Below are 16,354 nucleotides of genomic sequence, written 5' to 3'. Positions count from 1 at the left end.
TTACATCCGTAGATGTTTTTGTACCATGTGTAATACGAGTGAGAAAGCTGAAGACCGTAAAAACACAGGAACTGTGTTTTTGTTGTGTTGTACATTGTCAAATGGGGTATGAATCCATCACTGGGATCCCTAAAAACAATTATCATCAACAATCAGACAAGGAGCAGGTCACATCAGGATCAACTCGGGCAAGATCCTGGTCATAAATTTGCAGAGGGACTTGTCCACCTGGGTGATTCATCCCTGGGTTATGGGTTGGAGGACAAGGAGTGATTTTAATGAGCTTTACCAGCAGCAGGCACACGTGTGTACATGTGTGAGAACATCTGCATAGGCTTTGCGCTCAGCCTAAGGGCTGGTGGTTTTTACTCTGATGTGTTACAGCTGCTGCACTTGCAGACGTTGATCTGTGTATACAGGCTGTACCTCCCACTTTGGATCAAACTACACTTTTACACAGCATAACAGGCACTGACCTCTGTTCTCTTCAAATTCCTCCAGGCCCTACTGGACTGCAAATAATTACTGTCATCATTATGTACTTGTCAGGACACAGAAGCATCAGCAGGACCAGAAGGCAGATCTGTAAGGGCTGGGGAACTGCGTGTCTGTGATGGGTCAGGTTTAACCTCAGGCATGGCTGGGAATTGTAGTCTGCAGACAGCATGTGACTGTGAGCAGCATCTGACAAAGAATCATGCGACTATCTGCCGGCATCTAAATAAAAAAAACTCCTGCATCAGTGGAGATGATGAGGTAAAGTTGAACCTCCCGAGAGGTCAGAGTAGATAAAGGCTAACCTAGTGGGGAAAACGCTTGTCTTTTCTGACTTGGCTGTTTCTCGAGCTTTTTTACCTCTGTCTTGAATCCTTTGCAGTAATTAACGAGCCCATTAGAAGATGCTGAGGGTAACTTGCCTTTCTCTTGCCTGCTACCTTTATACAGTTGATCAGAATGGATGTGTGGGTTGCGTGATGCCTTCACGGTAGCAGCCCCGAGTGTACTGTTCAGACGTGCTTCTCTCTGCCCCGTCTGGTCCTGACTCTCCACCTGTGCCGTGCATCCACTCGAGCAATCAGACGGCCTTGCGGGAGATGTGCCCGTTCATGTGCGTGCGTGACTAATCTCATGGAAGCGCTGGCTCAGTAAGCGCTTAATAACAGGATTTCACCCTTTCCCATTGACCCACCGCTGCAGGCACGAGGAGCCAACAACTAAGCCAGGCTGCAAGCCCAGCCAGGTCAGCCTCCTACAGACAGGGACGATGAGAACGGGGAAGCTGTGCCGGGACGCACACACGCGAGGAGGAGGTTGCGCCAAAGCCAGGGGGAAGGTGGGTGTGGGCTCCACAGGTGCTGGTCGGGGTGAGAGCCGGGACTGTGCTGAGGTGCCCGGCGCGTGTCCCTCCCGTGTGTCCCAGGCTCCCAGGGGATGTGCGACTCCCACCCAGCCATCGATGCGCTCGGCAAGGCCACGCCCCGCCCTCTCCCACACCCCGCGGGCGCCGCGTTGGAGGCACTCGGCGCTCGGCCGATCGGCCCTGGCTGCGGCCCCTTGTCTCCCAGACTAAGATGGCGGCGGCGGGTGGCGGCGCGGCGGGAAGCGACGAGGCCGAGTGAGGCGGCTGCAGACCGTGCCCACCCTGCGCCCGCGGCTCGGCGCCGCCGGGCCGTTTCGCCAGTGAGGCCGCTCCGCGGCCGGGGCACGCCCGGGCCTGCCGCAGAGCGAGCGGAGCCGCGGGCTGGCGCGAGGCTGGAGCGTGCTCGGGTGAGGGGGCGCGGGGCAGCCGAGCCCGCTTTGAACGGAGGCGGCGGCGGGGACCGGCCCGGGGGGTGCTGGGGCGCATGCGCGGCCGGGCCGGTGCCCGCGGAGGGGCCGGTGCCGGTTGTCCCTCGGCCCTGGCTGGGAGCTGGAACGCCGGCGGGAAATGAGGCGAGGCAGCCGCTTCCCGCGGTCTGGCGGCGGCGGGAGCGAAGTGCGGGGCGCCGGGGATGCAGGACAGCAAGGCTGGGGCTCGATCCCCCGGGCGTGTGCGTTAAGGAACGGGAGACGTGGAGGGAGAGCTTCCCCACCGAGCCTGTGCGGTCATTGCTGACACCGAGGAATTCGAAGCAGGGGAACCTAATTAGGATTTATAGGATGAAACTAGTCAAGGGTACGTTTTGTGTTTGCTGGGTGGGAGGTCTGGATGGTGAGCCCCTCTGAGCAGTATCTACCAACCTTTGTACCTGCTAAGCAGGTAAGATTGAAAATAGAGTAAAAGGTATGCATGTAGCTGCAAAGAAATCCCAGTTTCTCCAGGTCATCCATTCATGAATGACTGTCTCCGGCTTTGTTTTGCTGAGCAGTATCTGTATTAGGCCCTTTCCCTCTTGAGCATAACGCTTTAATATTGTGTGCCTTCCCACAGAAGTCTGTTTGACAGATGAACATCACGAGATGTTGACAACATCTGGTTCAAGATCTTGAGCCCACAAGTAGCAAGATGCTTTTATTGCAAAGTGTAGTGCTCTAGTACATATACATGTGCAGTGGTCTTGTGTGTTGGCAGAATTGCTGTGCTTGCTACCGGCAATGGATAGGGGTTGGAATACTGACTTGACATCTTGTGATGGATGGTTTCCCAAAAGCTGAAGAAATAACGTGTATGCCTATGAATTTAAGCAGAAACATTTCCTGTGTACCCTCATGCTTGATTCAGTTGTGACTTTGTTATATCACTTGAGTAACCGCTATAGAAATGGATATGTTGTACATTGTACATCAGCCAGTTGTCTGTAAAACTGAGGTGTGTGCAGGGATGTACAAGCACAAATTCTCTGCTCCCCAAGCATTCCAATGTAACTTCAGTGTGGCACAGTTACCGTGACAGCTGGAATGAACAAGCTGCATGGTCTTCATGGTTGAGTGTTTACACGTGTGCACATACATACAAACACACAGAATCAGTTGGGTGTGACTGGTTTAATCACCTACGAGCAGAAAGTTGATCTTTTCTTGCTAAGCTGGTCACTGACTGAAGAACAAAAGTTGTTTGCTCTGCGAAATCCAGTGTGTGGCTATTCCATAATGGTAGTGTCATTTTATATGCCAATAACTGTTGAACAGGGTGACTCAGTTAGAGGAGGCCTGAAACGTGTGGGCTGGCAGAGGTTAGGGTGCTGGAGAAGGCCTAGTGAAAAGGAGTGCTCTCTTCCATCCCCTCTCCCAGGCTGGCATTGAGAATGGCTGCAGTGGTAGCATTGGGAAACACATCAAAAGGATGCACACCTTTACTACAAAACGTGTGATCCTTTAGTTAAAATGATTTTAAATTATTGGGTTTTGTAATATAATGATTTCTGCCTGATCCCTTCTTTTCCCTCACTTTATCTGATATTCAAGGGTTTGAAATCTCTTTTTAAACATCCTAATCTTTGCTACAATGGCTCCTGACAAAAAAATGGCTTTGGCACAGTTTGGGTACAGTTTTGTGTGTCATGAAAATCAAATTCAGTTGCCTTCTCACCCTCTTCTATTTTTGTAAAGAAATTACTTCAGTGATTTGGACATTTTATAAGGAAGAGGTGGTCTTTTTCTATCTTGAAAATAATACAACATCCATTTTACTTTAAAAAAAAATCTGTCAAGCCTGAATAATAAACAAAAACCCATCAAGAGGTAGACTCCTTTCACACTGTCTTCCAGAGAATCTTCACTTTGTTCAGAGAAAGTTTCCCAATTTACATAGTGATTCTTCTTTATGGGAGAGTTATTTTCATTCTCTGTTTCTCAGACCTTTTCCTATAGATGGGAACGGGGGAAGGAGCCCAGACGTGGCAACTCATTCACAGGCTCCTGCCGGACCACCATGGCTTATGATGGCACCAAGAAGAAAGAAGGTATGACTGCTTCATAATCTCAGAGAGATTTGCAAAAGAAAAAAAAAAAAGGGTGTCCTCCCTCTGCAGCCTTGCCAGGCCATGCAGTCAGAGTGGGAACAGAAGCTAGTGTGCTGTGGAGCTCTTAAATTTAACCTGGCCAAGTTACTGGAGGATCCCAAGCCCTTGACTTTCAGGTGTGAAGTACTGGGATCAGAACTTGAGAAAAATGGGTGGTATTTTCTTGTGCAGACACCCTGATTGGAAACTCTGCCACTGCAGCCTTTCTTTTCCCTGCCAGGTCAATGGAACTGGGGACCAGCAGTAATGGTAAGTTTAGTCATGGTAACATTTCTAGGTCCACTTGTCTTTAGGAAGGAATATACAAGGGTTACAAATTAAATCTGGAGTGATTGTGTTAGAGTGTTAGAGCACCGAGCCCCATCTCTGTGGTCAGACAGTACAGGCCCCTTTAGGCCCCTGTGCTTGTTGAGTTTTGCGCATCATTCAGTGCCAACATCTGCTGTTCGCTTATTTTGTGCATGGTCCACACGCCTATCATTCCTTAATGGAGTATTTCATTTCTTCCTTTTTTCCCATTTCACATAAACGATAGAGTTCCTAGAGAGTCACCGAGGTGTTGATGACGGGCTGGCAACCAGCAGGATACAGCGAGAGAAGAAGCGCTCTTACAAGGATCTGCTGCAAGAGGAAGACGAGGTAGCAACTCAGGTAGGAAATCCTCAGAGGAAAAGTTGAAGGTGTAAGGATGTGTGTAAAGCTGGTGATGGAATGGGTTTCTTGTTCTTTTTTTTTTTTAAATTTAGAAATGCATGTAGAAGGCAGCAAGAGCAGCTAATCATGTCCTGTATTGTTCAGTAACTTTCCTGGGGAAAAGGAGGGGGTCAATCTCAGTTACAACTGATTCTGATGTTTCTGGTAGTAGGATGTTGTCCTAGTCTTGATATAGAACCTTGCAAGTCATGAGATTCCATGAATAACTTCTTAGGCACATAAAAATAATTTGGAATTTATGGTTGTATTAGTAGCCAAGAAAGGATGGGTATAATGTTAACTGATGCACTGTTGTTTTCCTGATTCTGCAGACAGCCTGAAACAATAGCTCTTGAGAGATATGAACTTGCCCTGTTCACCTCTTTGGGGCCTTAACTTTTGAAATCACATAGTGGCAACTTAAGTGTCTGCAAAACATTCCTCTTTGAGCTAAAAGTTCTGCTGTTAGTTCAAAGGTGACTACCTTGTGATTTTTTTTAATCAGGAAAACAAGTTCTAATTTAAAATTCTTTTACCATGCAGATGAATTCTGCAGAGGAGCTTCAGTTTCGGATCGTAAATTGGTCAAGACACAAATAATAATTAGGGGACATGACATATTAAGGACATATTTTTGGCCCATTCTAGTTGTCATCTCTTCGTACCTCCTGTCAGTTCTTTTATCTTATTCAGCATATTAAACATGAACTGCTCACCTCCATTTTCATGGCTTGACAGTGTATGCATGCTTAGTTATTTCTTAGCTTTATTAAGAGGTAGATGTTTGTCTTTTATCAACTCATCAGCTAATCTCCAACAGCTAGCTTTCACTGCCCATTTCTTAACATTTTCAAATGTGCTTTTTCAAGTTTTCTTGTGCATTGCTCCTCTCACTTTGGGGGGACCTCCCTCTAGAGATCTGTCTTTCAATTTGCTTGAAGCCCTGTTGTGCTGCAATGCATACAGAAAGTTTGATGCTGATCTGGTGACTGATGTGCTGAAACCAATCCTGACTAATACCATTTTTTGTATTCTTCCACCTCCTCATAACTTGAGTTTTGTTTTACTTTAAACCTACACTGTGTGCTCTTGGGGACAGAGCATGTTTCCTTTCAGCACCCAGAATGATGATCCTGGCTCATACCTGGGGTTCCTTGATGTTACAGTAGTACAGATAACTCTTGATATCTCCTACGAATTATTATCTCTGTTAATAGTCCGCGTGAATCTCATATTATTTCCCTCTTTTTTGTCAGCAACTTTCTTCTTCTTATTCCAGGACAGTGAGTTTTTTCCAGGGACAGAACCTCACAAAAAGAAGAAAAAGCACTCCTCCGATGAGTTCTGCTACAGAGGTAAAACAGTAAACAGGCAAGGAAGGGGCTAACAGATCATGACTTTGAGGAAAGGATGCTCTTAAACCAGTGTCATGAAGCTTTATGGTTAGCATTTTATGGGGAGTCAACCTGTCTAGAGCAAGTATTCGGAAACCCGACGCTGATCAGCACCAGACAGCAGAAGATTAGGGAATTATATTTTCAGAGTCTAGCTTAACAAGTTGCCATTGTTGGGGGTAGAGGTCTTTCACCCCCTTTTCATTGACAAGCTGTAGCTTTCTAACCCTTGCCTTCCCATTTGGCATTTGCTTCTCTGCTCAGTTATTCCCACAGTAAGTTGGCCAGAAGATGACAGTTCACTTCATAAAAGCTTAACATGTTTCGAATTTTGTTTTTGGCACAATAGAAGGAGAAAGCCAAGCTGAAATTTCATGAAAATCTGTCTAGAGAATGAAAAAGCTCATATTTTCAATTAATTGGTCTCACATTAGCTAAAAATGGCATGAAAACCTTGCACTCAAGGTGTAATTTCAGACTCAGTAAGATATATTTCTATCAAAATAAGTTGCTTCACAATAGAATAGAATTTGACAAAACTTCCGGAACTTTCCTACTGTCTTCCTGCCTTAAATTTTTTTAACACCAGCTCGGGTGTTACAGCCTCTGAATTGTATCAGTAAGACCATGCTGAGCTGGCTGCAGTCTTGAGACATGTTCTGTTTAAGCCAGGCTGTAAATCTGTTAGCTGTAAATTGTAAGTCTTGCAGGATCCCCACTTCCCTTCTTTGCCGTCTTTAAGGGAGTCATCTTGATGTACATTTCTCTTCATCTTTTTCAGGTGTTTCGCCTCTGGATCTACCATCAAAGAAGAAGAAAAAAGCAGCTTCTAGCCCATCCTCAGCTGATCCAACCATGGATTTACTCAAGGCTATCACCTCACCTTTGGCCACAAGCTCAAAGTCTTCAAAGAGGACCTCTGAAAAATCATCTCATTCTTCCTCTGGCCATTCTGAAAGCAGAAAGGAGCACACCAAGAAAAAGCTGAGTGGGAGCAGTGGGGAACACTCAGTGGACGATGGCAGCTCCCACAAATCTAAAAAAATGAAACCTCTCTATGTGAACACAGAGACACTTACTCTTCGTGAACCTGATGGCTTGAAGATGAAGCTCATCCTCTCACCAAAAGAGAAAAGTAGTACAGCAGATGATGATGCTTTATCCTACTCTTCAACACCAGCAGCTGCAAAGAAATCTTCAAAGAAATCAGCTCGAGATGAGCAAGGCTCATTTCTGCTGGGTCATGAACTGCAGAGCTTCCTGAAGTCATCCCGAAAGAAGCACAAACCACCTTCTGACTCACATCCGCCTTCTGAGAGTTTTGGTGCTGACACCTCCCTTCATTCAGAAGGCCACGGAAGTGAGTATGAGATTCCAGGTACGGAAGCGCCACCAGAATCTGGTTCTTCTTCTGGTGGAGAGTTGGAGGCTGGAGAGCTAGTGATAGATGACTCCTACCGGGAAATCAAGAAGAAGAAGAAATCAAAAAAAAGTAAGAAAAAAAAGGACAAGGAGAAACACAGAGAGAAGAAGCACTCTAAGTCTAAAAAGAGTTCTGGGCATTCTCCTGTGGCGGTAGCAGAAGTAAGGGTGTCACCACCACCTCCCAGTACCCCCTATGTTGTTCCTCCACCTCCTCCTGCTGTTTTTCACTCAGATGGTCAAGGTGAGAAAAGGAGGAAAAAGGAAGACAAGGAGAAAGACAAAGCTGAAAAATGGGAAAAGGAGAAGGAAAGAGACAAGGAAAAGGAGAGAGACAAGGAAAAGGAGAGAGACAAGGAAAAGGAGAGAGACAAGGAAAAGGACAGAGACAAGGAGAAGGACAGAGACAAGGAAAAGGACAGAGACAAGGAAAAGGAAAGAGAAAGAGAAAAAGAAAGAGAAAAAGAAAAGGAAAGAGAGAAGGAAAGAGAAAAAGAAAAGGAAAGAGAGAAGGAAAAGGAAAGAGAAAAGGAAAAAGAAAGAGAAAAAGACAAGGAAAGAGAAAAGGAAAGAGAAAGAGAAAAAGTAAGGAAAAATTGGAGGGAAAAGAGAAATTGGGTGGTGGGTAATGGTGGATTAGGCATTCCATTACAAAGGCATGTTAAACTGAAACAGAAGGATAACTAATACCACTATCAATGGTTTCACTGAAGCATGTTTGGAAAACTGTCAGCCACTGTGATTTCTGTTTGTAGCAAAAGGAACATATGTTGGTTTGGGTTTGTGGCACAGGTAGTCTTTAGCCGATAGAGGTTCTCTGGAAAGGTTATACTTAATTTTGCTTTGTACAGGTCAGGTATCAAGCACAGCTGCATCATTTTCTAACATGACTGGTTCAAGCTATTGCCAGGCAGACTTTTGGACTAGTGATCTAGTCCATCATCACAGTTCCTGTACATGAAAAGTGAAGATATTTACCCATTTACTCCTGTATTCAATGAAATTATAATTCTTATAGACTACCATGTTCCCAGTTTTGTCCTGTACTTATAAATTCAGTTTTCCATGGTTACTGTGTAAAGAAATGAGTAGCAGAAATGGTAACTAGCATACAAACAAGTTTGCAAATTATGTAACTAGCTGTGTAAGTTTATAAATGGGCAAAAGCAGTTTCTGCATGCTCAGATAGAGAAATGTTGCTTTGTATGAGGAAATGGGCAGACAGAGCCCAAATCTGTTCAGGCATTATCCTATTCTATTTGGGAAGTTTTCCTTGATCATAGCTTGGCAACTGCAAAACCTCTGCTGTCAATGTACTTACACAGTCTGTTTTCTGCCAATTTGAAATACTTTGTAAGGATGCAAGAAACGGAACAAAATATTATCATGAGAACCAAATTGTTTTGACAGATCTATAATAGGTACTGTGAATAGTATAACAGATAGTGGTTTTTATTTTAAGTTTTAAAACTGAGCTACATTAACAGAGTGGTATGTTGATCCTGAAATTAGAATAGCAGGTTGCTGTTGAACTTTGTAAGATAAGCCATGTACTAACACTGGTTCTGGCTGATTCCTGTGCTTTCATAAACACTAAATTCAGCCAGAACATGTAAAACACTGCTTTTTAAGGTTCCTGATTTAAGTGTCATACTTTTCTTTAGGTCTTCAATAAATGCCAAATTCTTATTAAATTGGAGAAGGTCTCATCAGGATTAAAAATCTTTGTTTCCTTTCTTCTTCTGACTAGCCAAAGAAGAAAAACATGTCTGCCTATCAAGTGTTTTGTAAAGAGTATCGTACAACTATTGTGTCTGAGCACCCTGGAATAGGTAAGAAAATAATTGAGCCTTCTCTTCTCTTGCTTATACACCAGTCAGATTAATTAGGAGAACATATCATCTCTGTTTCAGACCAACCCCTTGCTTTTGACAGAATGCAAAGAATCTGCCAATTTAGAGTAAGAGGTGGAAAAGGGGACAGGAGTGGATTTTCATAGAATCGTAGAATCAGCCGGGTTGGAAAAGACCTCAGAGATCATCAAGTCCAACCCGTGATCCAACACCACCGTAGTTACTAGATCATGGCACTAAGTGCCACATCCAGTCTTATCTTAAAAACCTCCAGGGATGGTGACTCCACCACCTCCCTGGGCAGCCCATTCCAAATGTCTGTAAAAAATGTCTTCCTAAAAGATTTTGTGATTGTATTATAATTACATTTTAACCAAGCTATGAGTCTGGATAAAGAAATTGCTAGCTCTTTCTTTCTTTACTTAGAGACTTACCTTTATTGTGTCACTGTCCTGCAAATACGCTGTCACTTCATATTCCTGGTATCAGCTTTTTTTTTTGATTTTAAACAGTAATGGGAATGCACACTGGCACTCATTTTCAGGACAGCATGGAGAGTTCCAGTTGTGCAGTGGCTTGCTTCCTAAATGTGTATGGATGGGCCTGTAAGTTTCCTATGTTCTCTCCTTGATTTTATGATCTAATTTGTTTTAAACATTTTTCTTCTTTCTTTCTGCCAGATTTTGGAGAGCTAAGTAAAAAACTGGCAGAAGTGTGGAAGCAGCTACCTGAGAAGGACAAACTGGTGGGTGTGTGTGTGTGAGATGTTTCTGTAAACTGATTTCTGTAAACTAGGTGCTTAGATCAGAATGTGCTGGCAGCATTGCCACCATACCTTGAAATATGCTACCTATGTCCCCAAAGTATGTAAAGATGGAAAGTATGGAAACCTTGCCCTTGCAAACATAAAAGCCTTCATTTCCTTCTCATGGTATTGCTTCACCCGTTAGCTACATGACATCATTCTACCTCCAGGTCCTGGCATCGGGTAGCAGAATTACCTAATGTTATGAGTCTCTCTTTTCTTACCACGATAACTACAGATCTGGAAACAGAAAGCTCAGTATCTCCAACACAAGCAGAATAAAGCAGAGGCCACTACTGTGAAGAGAAAGGCATCATCTTCAGATGGTGCACCAAAAATGAAAGGTAATTGTTGCACTTTATTTGCCCTCATCGTTTTTCTTGGTCAGGGAAGATAGTGTTGCCAGTGGAATAAGGAGCAAACGTCCTTACCTGCTTCACATCCCTAGCAGCTTTCTCACAAGGTTTGACATTTAAATCACCATACTACTCAAATCAATTTTTTTGTGAGAGCGAGAATGATGTCAGCATTTTTCATACAGATTTCCTTGTCTAATTCATAGAACGGCGTTGTTTTTAGCACTATAGGGATTGAAATGTAAAATAAGAAAAGGCAGAAAGGAAGTTGTAGTGGGATTAATTTTGCTGCTAGAGGAAAATTTATTGTTCTTGATTTGGCATCACTGATACCAAATCTCCCCAATTGCATTCAGCTGAGGTAGATGTTTTGTACATGTGAAAAAAAGCTTTGACTCCAAAGACCACAGGATTGGGTCCACAGAACTCTTTAAGCATCTCATGCCTTTGAGATTTGAACTTTACTAAGTCAATAGGCTTGTAAGTAAAACAGTGAAAGAAATGAATTTGGAATTTTAATTTGCATGTTTCCAGCTTCTCCAACAGGAGTGATTTCCCCTCATAAGAAATCCCCCACAAGCACCGTGGTGGTGCCTTCCTCACCAGCCAAAGCCCCTGAGACAGATCCTATTGATGTAGCTGCACACTTACAGCTGCTGGGTGAATCCCTGAGCCTCATTGGACACAGACTGCAGGAAACAGAGGTGAGTGTAACCAGCAGTGTCACCGTGATGTCCTGTGATCTACACATTGGATTGTGGGGGATGATTATTTTATTTAATTTAGAAGTTTAACCAATGATTTTCATTTAGGAAGAGAAACTGGAGGTGGTGTGCCATGTTTTTTTGATGCATTGCTGTTTATGGTAGTTTTCTGGCAGTATCATATTGCCAGTGCTTTGGACAGGGGCTACTATTGTTTCAACTTACCTAGTAACATAGAAGATGTCATATTTTAATGGTTTCCTACTGGTAAATGATAGTGATTCTATGAATGCACATACACACGTGCACTTTCAGAACTCAGCCCAGACTCTAAGCAGAACACATATTTGTCTCAAATAATACCACTGAATTTTATGGGTAGCGTGATCATCTCATCGCACTGTGCTTGCAAGAACATTTATTTCACTGCTGATAAAAACAAGCATTTTGTTTTTGGGATGACTGAGGTAATTTTCAGAGGAACAACCAGAGTACAGAAAGGCACAAAATTCCCCTTCCTGAAAGTATATCAATGACTAAAGCATTTGTTACAGACATAGCATTTCTTTAAACTTCATAAATTGAAAATTTTTGTCATTAGGACTCATGTGGTTAACAAAATAGATGGTATGAAATGGCAGAGCTCATTACAAAAATTTGGGGAATTCAGTGTTTTATGCAACTCACAACCTTCTGACCTTTTCTTTTGTTCCCTACCTTTTTCTTGCATCAGTATGTTGCCTACTGAATTCTTAAATTTTTTGACTCAGCAGTCTCCCTGTGAAGCACAAGGCACAGTTTTGTTACTGTGTAAATAGTGAAAGTGGACTAGAGGAGCTGAAGATACTGTATCTGCACGAGGATTGATACAGTTGAGAAAACCATCAGTTCCACCACTCATCCCCATCCAATTTTTTTTCTTTACTACCAGGGAATGGTGGCTGTTTCAGGAAGTTTGTCAGTACTTCTAGATTCAATCATCTGTGCTTTGGGTCCATTGGCATGTCTGACCACACAACTGCCTGAGCTGAATGGCTGCCCGAGGCACGTTTTGGTGAGTTCCCTGTGGTTATATGTTACCATTGTATGACACTGTGTAACTTTTTATCTACCAGTGGCAACTGACCTAGTATTTGTAGCATTAATTGCAGTGTGGGTAGGTTCTGTTTTAGTGATGAGTCAATCGTGTGAATCAAATAAAAGTGCCAGTACATGTACCAGTATTTTTCAAAGTTTTGATTTTCTGTAAACGTAAGCCCCCCCTTCTAGCTGCTCTGTATCACACAAGCTATTTTTCCTTTAGAAGCATAAAAAATAGTTTGTGATGTCAATATTCCCCATGTGATGGTGTAGGGTCTTTTACATGTGGCTGAAACCTTCTCCGAGGAAAGAAAAATAGTCCCTTTTTTAAGGAACTGCATAGCTATAAGTTCTTTTCCACTTTAAATTACACTTAGTATTGAACCCTGATTTAGCAACAGCTTGTGGCATCTATGTAGCCTGATGTGACAGATTCAGATGGCAGCAGCATAAAGGAATCGGGAGTCATATCCCCAACAGGAGACATGAATAAAGCAGCGAAGGATAGAAGCAAAGATCAAAAATATACAGTCTGCAAAAGTTGAGAGACTGAAAACAAATCTGGCAGAGAGAACAACAAAAATGGATTATGAATTGGCAGGTCATAATAGGGCAGCCTAAACATTGATTCATTCTGAGAGCAGACTGTTAACAAAAGGAACAAAGTTGACAGCTTAGGCTGTGAGCTCCCACAAACTGGCTCTCTGCACAAAAGCTGAATCAGTGGGATGTTCCCATCCTAAGCCATGGAAAAATCATATGCTTTTTTCCTTCTTGCTTGCCAAGTGCAATGACACCACGTGACTAATGGTGGGTCTATTGGAAACGTGATCAACTTATTGTTATAAGGAGCAGTGGAGCTTTAGGTGAATTAAAGCACCTACCCTTCAATTCTGAAAACTGGTGTTCAGGAGTTGATAATAATTAAATAATTCTGATTTTTACTGTCAGATTCATAACAAAAATGGATAAAATTCAGCAGTTGTGTTGCGTGTAGAATGCATTTTATCTTTCAGGCAGTAGGTGGCATTGTTAACTTCTAGAATCACAACTGGTACAGCTCTAGCTCCTCCAATTAAAAGGTGGTGTTCTAAGGCCGTCGGCTATCCAGCCACAGGCTTGAGCTTACTGAAATACTGCACTTGAAGAAACATAGAGCTGGGGACTTTTTTTCTGAGGTGCATGGAAAGATTCTTACTCTGAGAATTGTGTTATGTTTTGCAAGAAAAACTGAAGAGCACTTTTTTTTCCCATCTGACACCCTTTTTGGGGTGCGTTTAAGGCTTTTTCTCTTTACTTTTACACTACAGAATTTCATAGAGAAATTACGAGTGTAAAGTCAAGTAATTTTTTTCTATATGCTGCAACTTTGATCACCTTGCTCAAATCCTTCATCACTGGTTTTTCTATGGTTGATGTGATGTGGTTACTGTGGCTTGCAGAGATAAGAGTATGGAGTCCATAAGGAGGAAGTCACTTGGGAAAAGCCTCAAGCATTTTCAGTGTTTCCAGGCGCTTAAAAATACTGAGGCTACCTTTATGTTTAGTTAACCTACATCTCCAAAAATGTGAAAATAAGCCTAGTGATCGATAGGCAGATTTGGTTGTCCCATCATATGATAACTTGTAAGACAAGTGAATATGCTTATTACCCTCATCAGTGTAATTTTTAAGGATTTGGAGTTATTGCCTGACACTAAAAAAATACTGAATTTCTTTTCCCAGTCAAACACACTAGACAACATTGCCTACATCATGCCTGGACTTTGATGGGAAAGGATCCTGGGATGTACTCAACCTCTGCGTAACTGATTTGTGTACATATGCACTACGCGGCGCTCCTGAAGGGCTCCATGTGGAGGCTTTTAAAGTTTTATATGTGTATAGTATATACATAGGATTGTAACTATTTGACTTCTATTTTATGAAAAGTTGTGAAATTAAGCTGAGAAAACCCTTTTGTGTCAGTGGGTGAAATGTCCTCCAGTCTGAAAGTACTTTGTATGAAGAATTCAGAACACTTTTGAGATACTTGCCTTAATTTCAGATCCTTTAGTGGGGGAAGCAGGCAGAGAATGGACTTCTCGATGTAAAGAAGAAAGCTGTCACCATGAGAAAGGTCATTGAAACAGTTGGCCCAGAGGGGTTCTTGACTCTCCATTCTTGATGGTTTCAAAAATTGAATGAGCAGCTTCCTCTAGCTGGACTTTCTTTAAGCAGGAAGATGGACCAGATGACCTCCTGATACCCCTGCCAGCCTAAAGTATTCTGATATTCTATGGGCAGATAGAGATGATAATATATTTTGGACCAAGGAATAGAACTGAATTCTTCACCAGCCGTATTTGTAACTCTTTTTCAGTTTAAAATCCACTGCTTGAGGGGAAAGCTGGATAGCTGATTAAAGATACAGAGGTCTTTGCCTCTTGGTCGCTTCCTCCAACCCTCACTCCTCAGTCAGTAATAACTGAAAGTTGTCAGTGTCAGCTGGCTGGTCTGGTAGCTGGCATTTGAAGTGAAGTAGAAGATGTCAACAAGTTTAATTTTTTCTTGTGGACTCATACCCAAATCATCATTAGCACAATGTATCAACCAACTGCATTTGCTTGAGAGAATGAACCTCCTGCTGGCTTTTTCCAGGGCATGGTCAGCCTGCTTTGATGGAGAGGAGTGCAGAAGCAGATGGGAAAAACTTGGATTGCTTCTGCCCATCTTGCACCTGTTTTATGAGATTGGTCACCCCCCATCCCTTTCACCAGCACTATTGAAAGAGCTGTGGTGCTGCTGCAAGGCAGTGACTGCTGACCAGTTTGAAGCAGCTACGGCTGAGTAAGGCACATGTGGGTTGATTGGACCGGTTCCTCCTCCTTCCAGCCACATACTTGGAGTTTGGTTTTCTGCTCCTCTAGAAGAGGAGATGCAGAAGAAGACTTGATTCCTGTTTAGACTTTTGTCTGTCTTGTATGTTTATGTGGTGTTCATATCACATGTATTTAACTTTTACCGATATCTGTAACAGATTTTAATTTATCCTGTATATTTCTCTGTGTGTGTGTGTGTATATATATATATATACATAATTTAAAAGCAAAAATCCCTCCCTCAGCCAACAGTGTGTGGAAAATAGGAATCAACTTTGCCTCACCTGTTCCTGCAGAAATCAGCTATATGTGGGAAAACACCAAGAAGATTCTAAGTGTTTGTAAAAACAGGCCATCTTGTGAAAGAAGGTAGAAAAACTGAAATATAGTTTGACTCAAACCTTTCCAGCTCTGTCACAAGAAAGTTTTAAAATTACAGAACAGCCATTTTTTACATTCAAGTAAGTCTAGCTTCTGTTTTTCAGGATAGTTGAAAGTGAACTGTCCCTCATTCTGGCTGAGCCCCAAATCGGAAGTAAATTAAATCCTTGGGAGTGCAGGAGGGTTTTTCTCCCAATACCTCTTCACTATGTATTCCCCAGATGTGCCTGTGTACAAGGTAGTCTCTCTCTTACAGAGTTTTTCTCAGTGCAGTGAGAGGTTTTGTGAGTCAGTTAGTGGAGGAGGCAAAAGGTTCTCAGACCACTGGACCAGAACACACGTTTTAGCAACATATGACAAATCCCAGTGAGCCTAGAATTAGGAAGGTCCCAGGAGGGATCCTAGCCCATACAGAACCATCTGCTGCTGGGAGCGGCACAAAATAACTTTTTTCCAGCCCTTTACAATTGAGAGCATTGTGGTGAAGGGATAGATCTGCTCTCGAAGAAACAGAAGGGGATAGCTTTAGCTTTGTTGTCTGTACAATGAAAAACTCTTGAAGAGTGAAAAACACACACAACCCTGGTGTATTGTATTTTTATTAAAATTTGTACACTTTGTATAATCTGTATCTTGTGGTATTTGGTACTATAGGGAAAACTTTGGCAAGACTTAGCAGTTTTTATATTTTTGTTATTTCTTTGCTGTTTGGTCCCGATTACATTACAATTATACACAGAAACTTTTTTTGTACTGTACTTACAATATAATTTTTTTTTAACATTTGGAGTATTGTCGTTCATTTCTGGCATGCACTGCTTTCTGCAGCTCTTGTTACTACTCGTATCTAGTGTTTCCCAGCAA

General features: G+C 42.7%; 1 protein-coding gene across 1 annotated transcript; it reads left to right on the top strand.

Moving 5' to 3' along the window:
- Nucleotides 1-1,822: 1,822 nt before the first annotated feature.
- HMGXB4 (HMG-box containing 4) lies at nt 1,823-16,273 on the top strand. The gene is given in 12 exon segments (XM_039382265.1): nt 1,823-2,217; nt 2,219-2,239; nt 3,776-3,881; nt 4,477-4,592; nt 5,914-5,989; nt 6,810-8,035; nt 9,201-9,282; nt 9,984-10,048; nt 10,347-10,452; nt 10,999-11,168; nt 12,100-12,222; nt 13,974-16,273. Coding segments are annotated over 12 exon segments (2,214 nt in total). The 5' UTR covers nt 1,823-2,139; the 3' UTR covers nt 14,019-16,273.
- Nucleotides 16,274-16,354: the final 81 nt, after the last annotated feature.

The sequence above is a fragment of the Pipra filicauda genome, unplaced genomic scaffold (assembly GCF_003945595.2).
Source record: "Pipra filicauda isolate LSUMZ 115617 unplaced genomic scaffold, ASM394559v2 scaffold262_size1072369_pilon, whole genome shotgun sequence".
Taxonomy (NCBI): Eukaryota; Metazoa; Chordata; class Aves; order Passeriformes; family Pipridae; genus Pipra; species Pipra filicauda.
This window is presented reverse-complemented; position numbering and strand designations above follow the sequence as displayed.